Genomic DNA, 12,737 nt, shown 5'->3' with positions numbered 1-12,737 from the left:
GGGCCGACCCTGACCCTGTCTAGCCGTAGAAAACACTTCCATCACTGTTACATCACTGTTTTGTCGAATTACAAAGGTCATGTGGCCAAACATAAAAGCTTTTTTAAGTTTTTTTTTAGTTTTTTATGTGAGATTAATGATCGACCAATATTTAAAATTACTTTGTCTTTAACTCAACAGCTTTAAATTTAAATCCAGCTTTAGTTTTAATTTGCAGAAAACTGTTAGATGAATAGGACACTGGAAATCTTTAAGAACTTTTGTCAAAACGTTTAATTGCTTGAAAATGTTTATAGTTTTTTGCGTCGAAAATAAGACACTACCTAGACTTGAACTAAAAAAAATGCAGTTTTTATATTTTAAGTGTTTCTACTGTTTGTAAGTGTATTTAACTCACAACTAAATGGTAACGATGTTTTAGCTTACACGTGTTTTCAGTGAAGCAAAACCACTTAAATATTGTGATTTATTACAGAATAAACAAAAATAAACTTGTGCCCTTCTTTTCGGTAACTAAAAAATTCACATTAAAACCACTGGTGACGCAGGTTTATGATTCATAATACTTATGAATTCCATTCCATTGCAAATGGAGGATCAGTCGGTTTTAAGACCCAAAGCAACTAATAATTAATATTACAGTATAAGGATATAAATGTATAGATACTAGTTTATGGACTTATTATTTAATATGCATTGTGTAATGTAAATTTAAACTTAGTAAATAAGTTATACGAAATAATTGCTTTTTACAATATATTTTAAGTATACATTCCAAACTCTTGGATTATTAAAAAATCATACTTTAACCTTTCGCTGCAAACACGACTTTTTTTGTAATCTATTGAAACACAACAACACACGGCTCAGGGCTGAGTTTTGCTACAAAATAGCCATTTCGGGGAAGGTAACCCAGCCCAAAAAAAAATTATATTTATATATACGTTTTTTTTTATAAAAAAGAATCTTAAGATACCATACAGTAATAGGATAGAAAACAAGTGAGTTAATTTAAGTTAACCAACTCATAAAATGCAGTTTTTGTGAAAAACGCAACAAGAAAGTCGAAGTCTCAACTAAAAGTACCACTCCTCTAAAACGTCTCTATTTTTTTGTTTTGTGGTTGGCTCACCTTCGTATCATGTGATTGCGAAGTATTGTGCCTTGTGATAGTGTTTGGTTCCTTATTTTTAAGCCTCTGAAGTGTTTGTTTTGGTTGTAGCAATAATGAAGAGTTATTTTTGATTCATAATTTGGTGATAAAAATCAGAAATCTATTTTTGGATACAATATTAGGTTTTGTTTTTACCCTAAAACCATCCCAAGAAGCTGCAAAAGATATGTTTACGTTAACTCACTAATTAATTGTTTAAGTTCTGTGTACCTAAAAATTCTGGATTAAACATGAGAAAGATAGGAAGTGTTCGATTACCTGCCATTGGCAAGCTTTACAACCACTTGTCTTGTCACTTAAAAAGATAATTTGACAATAATTTTACAAAATTAATTGTACCATACAAGACAAAATCATGTAAGTTTACTATTGAGTTGAGTGAAATTAGAGTTACAAAATAAAGGCAAAAAATAATTTGGTGGTAAAATATTTTTCATTCTACTAGTAAAAGTTTCTCAAAGTTGATTTTATGCATATTCATATCAACTTTAAAATTGAAACTAATTATAACTTCCTTTTGATTTAAGGGAAAGCACATTCGTTAAATACTGTTTATATGTCACTTTATGAGAGTACAGGTTAGCGCAAGAATTTTTGGTAAAGCAAGATTTGCTTCTGTTTATGACTTGATAAACAATAAATTAAGCAAAACCGTTTCGAAATAAACTAAAGTATGGGTTCAATCTTCAACTCTTATTGATTCTCATTGATAAAATTAACAAACTCTTAACAACACTCGTAATTATTTACAAAAGCTAGTTACTTTTAAAATAATATCATGTGGCTACATAGCTAATTACTGTTAAATTTGAAACCATTTACTGAAGGAAGGGTTGTTACACTTATTCAAACGGAGCAAGTTTATGGAGAAAACTCAATTAAACTTTAAAAAGGAAACCGAAGAGAAGTTCCTTTGTGAAGGTACATGAAGCTGCAAGTTGTTATCTAACTTAGCAAAGTTTTATGACTTCTTTCTTTCTCACTTTTAAGTAGTTGTATGTCCATTTTAATATGATGCAATATTTTAGCATTGTTTAAAGTTTTTATACAGTTTGAAACAGAAATAAGAGGGAAACAGGGCGCAAATTGGACATTTTAATAGAGTTCAAAATTTATTTTCGAGGCAAAGAGTGTAATGCCTTTTAACCTTTCGAAGATATTTTTTAAGACATTTCTAAAATAAATAAAACACTAATTTTGAAAAAAATTAGATTTTTCGCTGTTACGATGTAGGTGAAATATATTCGAGAAAGTCAAAAGTAAAACAATTAATTACGAAATGATTTGGAAAGTAACTAAATAATGACTTTCAATATAGAAATTCACTTTCAAGTCGACTATTGTCTGTCAAGTGTCAAAAATCTATAATCATATCAATGTCATGTAATTACATAGCATCTCTAGTCAAAAATTATATTTTAAAAAGAAAATCTGTCGAAAAAAAGTATATTTCATTTATAGTACGGAAAGTTGCATTTTCCGGTGTGTGCCTAAGTTTCATGTTAGAGGCAAAGCCGAACACAGGAATATATTTCACGTACAAAGCGTAGCATGTGAGATGTATTTATAAGGCGAAGCTAAGAACAGGAATTGGACTAAGTACCGGAAAATCACTTTCGATACAGTCATGAACGATACTGTACATCAAGACGCAAACATATCCCATACAGAAAAACTAAACTCAGTAGAACAAAAACTATTGAGGTCCTAACTAATTAACATGATTTTAATATAGAAAAAAACAAACGTAAAGATTAGAAATGTTCAAGACTATGTTTATTGTGTAGGAATCACGCACTGCTGGTTAAAATAAAGGAAAACTAGCGCTATCCTATTAACATTTGCATTATTAAACAGCAAAACAGCTGGTTCCAATACAATAAACAGAAAACAAACACTTTCATGCATAGTGTCTAAATGATAAACCGATTGACAGCAAAATTAAGTTTAGAGCAAGGAAAATGAGAGGATGGTTTCTGCCTTATTCTTAACTAGAGCTCAGGAAACAATAACTTCCTTTAAGGGTGACAAAAAAGTCTGGAAACGGCTTGATATCTTTTTAACTAAATTTGTTAGAAAATTAAAACTTTTCACATCATCTTATATGTATGAAAACTACTTTTTGCAAACATTACCATTTTTTGACCTTCACCAGGGGACGGCCCATGAGGAGTAGGTACATAATCTTTAATGTAAGCATAGATCGATATGCACGTCATTTTAAAGATCTGGTCAAGTGGAGTTCATTGCCGAAAACCGCGTCAAAAAAGGTTCATCCGTTACAAAATTGCGGCAGTCCAAAGTTCTTGCGGAATATACCTGCAGAGGCCTTAGAATTTGTAAATACTCATATTCAACATTAGCCGGGAAATCTGAAACCCGTTTAAATTTGTTTTGAAGATTGAATAATATTAGTCTATGAACTAGTTGACTTTAAAATACAGTTTCAGCTCTCAAGCTAATGTTTAATACGAGTATTTACCAATAGTAAGGCCTGTGCAGGTATATTCAACAAGAACTTTGGACAGCCGCCATTTTGTAACGGATGGACTTTTTTTGACACGGTTTCCGGCAATGAACTCCACTTGACCAGACCTTTAAAATGATGTGCATATCAACCTAAGCTTACATTAAAGATTATGTACCTACTCCTCATGGGTCGTCCCCTGGTAGAGGAAAAAAATGACAATTCTTGGAAAAAGTAGTTTTTATACATGTAAGTTGATGTGGAAGGTTTGAATTTTCTAACGAATTTAGTTAAAACGATATTCAACCGTTTCCAGACTTTTTTTTCACCCTGTATATAAAAAACTACTTTCTCCGCAGAATAATGAAAAACTGTTTCTTTTATTATAAACTAGACAATTCTGTGGCATTGCTCTATGGATGCTCCGCACTACTCTATGGTGGAAGTTTAGCGTGGGAGTTCCGGTTCCGGGCGGTCAATGTCACGTTGGTAGCTATGGGGGTTAAATACTTGCTGCTATCAGTAGACACCTGCGCTTATCACCATCTCTCTCTATCTCTCTCACAGCTGACAAGCCATGGTGGGTCACAGTTTACTGTATTGTGCTCTAGTGACAGTCTCGTATCAGCTGGTCCATGCTGCATTCACTAACTGTAAGTATTACCAATTGATTGTGTTTTGAGTTTTGTCATATTGCTAAAGTTTGAAGTCAACTTGACAATTTTTTTGTCTAAGAACTAAATAGTAATCAACAAAATTCAATATACAGAATCCAGACGGAACTAACCCCAAAATTATCTTCAGCTAATCGATGAGAATGAAATAAATATAAATCACTTGTGCTTAATATTATGTCTATCTAAACGTGATACTAGTGTGGCATATTTAATTTGATATGTTTTCTAATGTTTTCTAAGAATTAGGGTTGTAGAATAGTTTGCAAAGTGGATTATTTTGTAATTTATAAATGGTTAGAAATTTTACCTTGGGTTTAAAGGCGTTTTGGAATATTGAATTACTTGTTGCTTACTACATCTACATTATAATTTTAATGCAAATTATTGCTTGTGATGTCTTTCAGTGTATTTTATTAAATGATACACTGTATAATACATATGCAAATTAAATTGATTTAAGGCATTTTATTTGTATATTGGTTGAATAAAATATATAAAGAAAAAAAAAACGTTTGCTCTTTGACTTTATTTTATTTATAATCCTATGCACGGCATCACTATCTTTGGAGTGGACAAAAGTAAAATTTTTAAAAGTTACTAAATTAAACTCATAATGTTTTGATAAATTAAATTCATTTTGTATCATTGACTGTCATCGTGATAACTGCTCGTCACATTTTAATAATGAGTCCAAAGCCCAGTTGAAATGTTTAGCATTAAACAATAGAATCACTTAGTAAGTGTTAGTCTTTTTCTGAAATTTATTAAAAGAAGCGATTGTGGTTAAGAGACTAAATAATACATCAATACTCTCTGGAAATGCAAAAGAGACACTCTCCAGATATATATTACAATTGCAGTTTTCCCAACATAATTAATTGTAACCTATCTCGTCTATATCAGCCTGGGAATGAAGCAGTTATACAGTGTTTTTTTGTGTCTTTAGGTCAAAAATCCCTAGGTTCATATATTAACTATCTACCTTTTTCATTCCTGCTTTTGGCATTACAGCATTTCAATATGCTGTACTATCTAATATCTGAAATTGATCGTTATTAAATTTGTGTTATCTGTAAAGACTAAATGAGGCCTAACAGACAGTCATAGCTCATCAGCAATTTCATGCCATTAAACCTTTATTTTTATATAAAAAAAATCTTAAGTTGTTATTACACATATACATATGACACAAAAATATAACATAAAAATGCTATTACAAAGTTAATTTTAATATTATCGTTAATACTTGCACTAATTTAAAATTTCCTCCGTTAACAGACATCTATGTTATTTTTATGTTTTATCTATGTTATTTAAATTGTGTTGTTGTTACCAGTGAGAGACATCAAGACATAATCACTAGCTTTTACCCACAGGCTTCTCCCGTTTGACCTAAGTAGTATTAATACAACTATTGACTATTAGTTAAGTTAAGCTGAAATACACAAAACTTAATAAGGCAATAAACTGAAATAATAACAAACAAACAAGTACAGCTGGGGTATTTTAAACATCAGGGAAATTGAAAGTTCCATTTAGAAAGGAATTACGACCTTAAAGGACAATTTATGAAATAATGGATAGTTTTGTGCAGGGTTCCTCGTCGTGACAAACATTTAAGGTATATGGTTTGTGGGGGTGCGACTTGTAGTTTTCTCAAAGGTCCATGGGTACTTTGGGATTTATTTATGGATCAATTAATAATCGACTAATTAATTTACAGTCGCCGATACTGAATGTGGAGTCTCCAGTCGTAGGACAGCTGCCAGGATAGTTGGAGGAGTCAACGCCTCTCAAGGGGAGTTTCCCTGGCTTGTATCACTGAAGAAGGGTCGCAACCACCTGTGTGGAGGAACGCTCATCGCCAGCGACTGGGTCCTCACAGCAGCCCACTGCCTGTGCAGGTTTGTATTCACCGTTTGTCAAACGAGTTACAAGGAATTGAAAAAGAGGCTTGTTCAGTGAGGTATATGTAAGGAAAATGAATTAAAACATTTGTAAATACGAATTTCCGAAATTATAAAACTAATTATGAACAACAGTAATACATATGATGATTTTGAAATGTAGTCATTTGAAACGATAAAATATCTTCCCTCAAAGTTTAGGTTTTGATTAGGCTTGTAGATGTAAGTGGAAGTGGTTTAGTCGTGTTTCTCATAAATATTATAGATGTATAGAGTTTCATCTACATGATCTGGGAAGCTATGTTGATGCTTTAAATTTTCCGCAGTTGTTTTGTCACGTATATACTGCCTCAGCTTTTGGGGATTTTATTGTGGAATGTCTTCTGTTGACTTGTATTTTGATTGCTTTACTTTTTTACTTTAGCTTTCGAATTTGGTCTTTGTAATCATCATAGATTATTGAAGGCCGTTAGCCTCTTTGAAATTCAATTATATTATCCAATACTCAATGTGTAAGAAATTATACCCTAAAACAGCTATATTGGATTAACAGTTGTGAGATGGAAAGATTGCTGGATAGACATAGACGCTATAATTTGCACACTAATAGATAACCAGTAATAAACTTTATTTTAAACTCTTACAATCATAGTTGGAATGAATCTTGTAGATGGCCGCATTATTGGATTGGCCAACGACTAGACATTTCTTGTACACCATGTCATCTTCGATCGTGGAATCATATCTTACAATCTATTAGCCTTCTACTAACCATACAGACATACGATACACGATAGTCTCTTAAAGTTATACACTTCTCCGCAGCGGGTCGGAGGTGATGGATGCCAAGAACCTCCGGGTGGCTGCAGGAGTGCATGACCTCCGCCAAGGTCGCGACCTGGACGTACCTGTGGCACAAGTAAAGCTTCATCCTCAATACCGCTGTGACCACTACCTCCATGACATCGCCGTGTTGCGGCTAGGGGCGGTGGTCTCGTGGGGGCCTAACGTGTTACCTGCGTGTCTTCCCCTGCCCACCCCTGAACAGACATTTGCGGATGTGGAGGCCGAGGTGGCTGGCTGGGGCTGGACAGACGAAAACTTCAGCAAAGGTCAGTGAAAAGGTGTTGTCTTGTAGAATACGTAATTGAAAATGGAATGCGAATATTTAAAGAATTGCGCATTGAAAATGTGACTGAATTTGGCTAACTTAGGGATTAAAGGAACTTGCAAAGTTATTCTAAGACTTAAATTACGATGAAGTTTAAAGCGCCTTTTGATGGTCCGTAATGGGATAACACGTATGATGTTTGAGCTTTCAATATTGATTCTCGAAAACCTTTTCTCTAATTTGTTTTACACTCAATCCTAATTTGTCATCACCTTGTACTACATCACACAATTTATTGCCTTCAGATGTAATAACTATTCCGTTTTTATGTGTCGGTAAATAAGTTTCCCTAAATGTATAAAACCAATACTATAATTTGTCATTTTAATATTTATAAGGATGTGTGATATTTTTATATGATGTGCACACTGCATTCACTCATGACGTGATTGTGCTGTATAAATTGCTATTAATAACAGTTTTCCCTTGTCCAAGGTTACCGATCGGACGTGTTGCGCAAGGTTCGATTGATGATCGTAAACAACAGCAAGTGCCAGAATTGGTACAGTTCCCAGGGCAAGCGGATCAAGATCCAGGCGACACAGATGTGCGCAGGTGTTGAAAATGGCGGGAAAGACGCATGTCAGGTGAATTGCACTTTGCTCCGTATACTTATTTATGATGAGATTTCTTATGAATAACAGATTCAAGGTTGCCCGTAGCGATACAAGTGATTTATTCCTACGTGTATAACTATATATTCTTCTATCCACAGGCGGACAGTGGCGGCCCACTAATGGTGGGGGAAGGAAGCGACTTGATGGTGGTGGGAGTAGTCTCGGCTGGGATTGGCTGTGCTAGACCAAAACTGCCTGGATTGTACACCAGGGTGACTCACTACCTGGACTGGATTGAACAAACCATTAGATCTTAGGGAGATATGCTACTGTGTCAGCAAATCCACAACTGTGATATAGCAACTGTACAAATTAGTCTGTAAAATGGATGAGTGTAGATAATGTAAATAGAGGAAGAGTTTAAATGGACACTTACTATTATTTTTACCGAATACATCCCAAACTAAAGCTTAAAAACATAAGTGTTAAAAATAATAACGGTTATTGTAAAATTATTAATTTTAAAGGTACCGTAATGCAGTAATAATGCAATACAACAGCAACACAATCAGCTGCAGTAAATGTGTACTATTTTAGGATAACGTCATTTCGGTTTTAACTTAGTACTTTGGTATATGGTTTATTTTAATAATTTTGCTTATAACTTTCCACATAAATGGTTTTATACAATTTTTAAGCAGTGCCACAGTTATCGAGCTACCAAGCTCTAATACTCGTGAAGTACAAGGATATAACAAGTTTTACTGAGTAGGTTCCACAGGTTGAGCCTAATGATCACCTTCAACTCAGCATTGTATTGTATGCTAAACTCGCGACATAGACCCAGTGACACACTTCGTCCTAATCTAGACTGCTCCAAGGTTACTGGTGTAAGATAAAATCATGATGTGTGAATAAAAAGAACACAAATACTTGTGATAGATTTACAAACTAGATTGATATAGTAATATAAGTCTTAAGAATATCAAATAGTTATATGTTTTATAGCTTTGTAATATGTGTCTGACTATTTGTTGGCATAATACTTAACGTATTAATCTATCAAGAATCTGTGTATATACTCTACACAGAATATTAACAGTATATGTTTAAATATGTGTGGCCGTGAACACGATAATTCAAGTAAGTTTGGTTTGATTTTAATGACATTTGGCATGGACGTCTAAGGCCATGTTGGGGTGTAATAATTGAACACACATGAATGAGTTTGTGAACTAGCTAGATTGAATTATGGGAACAGGTGTGGGGTTTTAATTTTTTTATTTGGTTTTTTTAATTTTTACTCTTAAACATAAAATGCCCAATTTTCATTACTGCCACTGTATAGAGCTTTAAAAAATATCAGTTTATTGAAGTGGCTTTATGAAGTTAAAGGTTAGGAAGAAAATTAAAAGGAAATTAATGTAAATTAAAAATATTTAGGTTCCTTATAAAGCAAAAAGTAAATACTATAGTTTGCTTCTTTAATAATATACTTTGATCATAAAGCAAACTCACTCGTTTCGAACTATCCTATTAACATTTAAACAAACAATGTTTTTCCCTATCGCATGAGACCTAAGCACTTGTTAAAACTAATAAGGAACAATATGACATGTTTAAGGCAATAGTAACATGTTATAGTAACAATACAATTAGACAATATGAAAATCGACTTAGTCTTCAGGTTTACTACAGTGGGGGTGTTTAGTTTTAAACACCTAAGAGATTGTGTCCTCTTTGATCCCAGCACTGACACTATGATCTAGCAAGGCTACACGAAACTTCTATAATACTGTTGTGAATCAATACTACAATACTATATTAATACTATACAGTATAGTTAGGGTATAATTCCTTGGCTGATGTGAAACGTTTCAAGCAGAGCTTAATTACATCGTACTGCTAAATGTATTTGCGGTAACAGGACGAAACCAACGACATCGATGACTTGTATTCATAGTTCCAACCGGCTTAGCCTCACCAGTAAAAATAAGTATTTCCTCAACAGTCTACTTTAAATTGTCGTAGGGTAACCTTAAAAACCTATTTTGGGGACAAGGCAGATATGAGTTTTCGTATTTTTAAAATGCTTGATCCTTCATCAAGATCTCTACATGTTGTTTTTACGTTGTTAGTTTTATGTAGAGTTTTTGCAGCTCGGCCAGTATGTACTGAAACACAGAATTATATAATCTGTTGCTTAGAAACATTACAACAAGAAACAGTCTCCAGGAAAATTACAAGTGAATACATGACCACGACTTCAAGAAGATACACCAGCAGACATACACTATAACACATAGATCATGAGTTATTATGAGCCTTACTCCTCAGACATGTATGGTTACAATGACCCGTACGGTTACAATGACCCGTACGGTTACAATGACCCGTACGGATACAACGAAAGCTTTGATGACTCCCCACCCCCAGAACCGAGTAAGGATTGGGTAGACGTACCAAAAGTAAATCGATCTTACGTGAGAAAAATACCTAAAGAAATAATTAAAGAAGAATACGGACACTTACGAGGTGAAAGTTTATATTACATTGAAACCATGGTTGAGTTTATAGATCTGAATGATGAAATATTGATTAGCCCAGAGAAAAATAAGAAACGTGACGGTAAAACAGTTACACAATTACAAATATTGAACCTTCCAACAACAAACCCTTCTACTGTTTCTAAGGATGAGTCACTGGATATTAAGAAATCAGTTACATCACATGATGTAGTGATCTTACCGTTATTGGAATGGTTTCAAAACCTGTTTGCTGATTGTGTTAGACGAGCTGATGAAACAGATAAAAGAAACGAGAGCGAGGAGAAAAACGAGGAAAATGGCGAAGATGGCAAGGAAAGAAAAAGATCAAAAGGGAAACAAGACGGAGAAATAGTAGATAAACCAACAAAAAAGTCAAGGACAAACGTCATGGAAGGTAAGCTTTCATGTTTAATCACTCATAATTTTGATTGGATCTAGCGCATATCTCTGCTTAAGTGATACATAAAAACTAACTAAAAGACGACGGTGGTTGTACATTGTGAACTTAATGAACATTGGGTTTCCAGGTAATAGCGTGTTGCTGTTAACAACCGGATTAGAAATGATCCAGAGACTACAAACACAACTAGTAACGGTAGAAGTTGGAAGGAGTGACGTCACCAACCAAAAGGTCGTGCCTCTAGGGGTCGCTTCAGTCAGACTTCCAGAGACCTTCCATCAAACTGTCCTTCAGCGGGCAGCGATAAAGAAGTCTTTCATTGTACCTATTCTAGGAGAGGAAGGTGCAGAAATAGGCGGCGTAGGATTAACGGTCTCACTGGTGTGTTTAGGCCGCGGACTGGAAGTTAGTTATTTAGAAACTCCGAAATTATACGGAAAAGTCAAGTTAATAGAATCTTTCACCCAAAATGTGGCTGAATCTACTCTAGATCCACCCATACATCCAAGACTGGCAGTGAAACTTATGAATTTGGAAGCACCTTTGTACTTAAACAGAACGAGTTCTGAGATTCTTCAAGATTGTTTGGACAAAAATCGTTTGGAGGGTAAAGACATGATTACGTACAAGAAGGGGAATTGCCGATGGTTGGAAATCGCCAGAGAATTATCAAGTACTCCAAAAATGAGTTTGCAAAGTATGAGTTCTTGTTCATTTGACTTTGATGTAGATTCTTTACCAGATACATCTGGGTTTTGGTCTTTCCTAAACTGTCCAAGAGGTAGGACGGATCCAGAACTTGATATACTCTGGAGGAAACTGAAACAACAGTGCAGAGGTATGGGAAATGAACTACAAAATGTAGAAAACAAAAAGAAAGCACGGTTCGAAGAACTTGAAGAACTTTTGAAACAAGATAAGGGAGAGGGCTGGGAAGATGAGACTCAGTCAAATTCATCGAGACTTTCGAAACGGGGAACACGAAGTTCTAAGTCCCCAAAAAGTTCGCGTAGGAAGAGCACTCAAAAATCTTCACTTTAATAACTGTAAATACATGCAAAATATAACTACATAAAATACAAATTAATCAGTTACCATTATCATACCAAACTTGAGGATTTATTCTCTCATCGACATTGTTGTGTTTGAAGAAGACAAAGAACAAATATTGTGTTTTTACGTTTAGGCATGTTACAAACTATAATAATGGTTAAAACTAAATGTTTAACTGCCTACAATATTGGCATTGTGTAGACAATTTAACATATTTTATATAGAAGTATATCACAGGCTCATTAAGTAAGGGGTATAAAATCTCATACTCGTCAAAATAACGTAAGGCATTGTGAGGTAGGCAGTAGCATATTTTTATTGCAACTTGAAACAGACTATAAGTCCAGTCAAATTTGAATAGGAATTTATAAATTAAATTTATCATTTGAAGCTATTAAGTTCTAAAGAGTTTAGAACGAATAAGACATTTCGAGGATAAAATTAAAGTTTAAATTTAGTTATTTGTTATTCCTGGCTCGTCTCGAATTACTGGTGGAATTTGTTTGTCAGCAGACTAATGAAGTAGAGATTGGACCAAGCGGGTGGAATAACAATGTAACTTTTCTAAACATTTTAAAGAATCGACAATGCAATATTTTAAAATCAATTGTGTTTACTAATGTGGGTGGTTTTCTATTGTTTTGAATTAAAGATTTAAGGTCGAATCGCTTTGTTGGCACTGCCTTGTACATATGTAAACTGGGTTCGATATAATATGACTAATAATGTGATTTCCTATTAAGAATTATAAATTCTTATATGAGTTTAAAATACGTCTCGGG

At 34.0% G+C, this 12,737-nt stretch overlaps 2 protein-coding genes across 2 annotated transcripts; both read left to right on the top strand.

The window, feature by feature from the left end:
- Positions 1-655: 655 nt before the first annotated feature.
- On the top strand, positions 656-8,270 carry LOC129000250 (trypsin-1-like). The gene is made up of 6 exons (XM_054427208.1): positions 656-669; positions 4,233-4,294; positions 6,042-6,222; positions 7,051-7,337; positions 7,832-7,983; positions 8,112-8,270. Exons 1-6 carry the CDS (start codon positions 656-658, stop codon positions 8,268-8,270), a joined length of 855 nt encoding a protein of 284 aa, XP_054283183.1.
- A 1,910-nt stretch (positions 8,271-10,180) lies between these two features.
- Positions 10,181-11,943, top strand: LOC129000246 (uncharacterized). Its single transcript, XM_054427205.1, has 2 exons — positions 10,181-10,896; positions 11,030-11,943. The coding sequence occupies exons 1-2, from the start codon at positions 10,263-10,265 to the stop codon at positions 11,941-11,943; spliced, it is 1,548 nt and encodes a 515-aa protein (XP_054283180.1). The 5' UTR covers positions 10,181-10,262.
- The last annotated feature ends 794 nt before the right edge of the window (positions 11,944-12,737 follow it).

Source organism: Macrosteles quadrilineatus, unplaced genomic scaffold, assembly GCF_028750875.1.
Source record: "Macrosteles quadrilineatus isolate MER2022 unplaced genomic scaffold, UCM_ALF_1.0 Scaffold_8__2_contigs__length_117827958, whole genome shotgun sequence".
In the NCBI taxonomy this organism is placed as follows: domain Eukaryota; kingdom Metazoa; phylum Arthropoda; class Insecta; order Hemiptera; family Cicadellidae; genus Macrosteles; species Macrosteles quadrilineatus.
This window is presented reverse-complemented; position numbering and strand designations above follow the sequence as displayed.

Excerpts from the sequence above, each read along its gene's own strand:
- LOC129000250 (XM_054427208.1), top strand. Across the intron at positions 6,223-7,050 it reads GCAGCCCACTGCCTGTGCAG|CGGGTCGGAGGTGATGGATG; the intron begins GTTTGTATTCAC and ends ACTTCTCCGCAG. Across the intron at positions 7,338-7,831 it reads AGACGAAAACTTCAGCAAAG|GTTACCGATCGGACGTGTTG; the intron begins GTCAGTGAAAAG and ends CCCTTGTCCAAG.
- LOC129000246 (XM_054427205.1), top strand. The coding sequence starts at position 10,263 with ATGAGTTATTATGAGCCTTACTCCTCAGACATGTATGGTTACAATGAC. Across the intron at positions 10,897-11,029 it reads AAGGACAAACGTCATGGAAG|GTAATAGCGTGTTGCTGTTA; the intron begins GTAAGCTTTCAT and ends TTGGGTTTCCAG.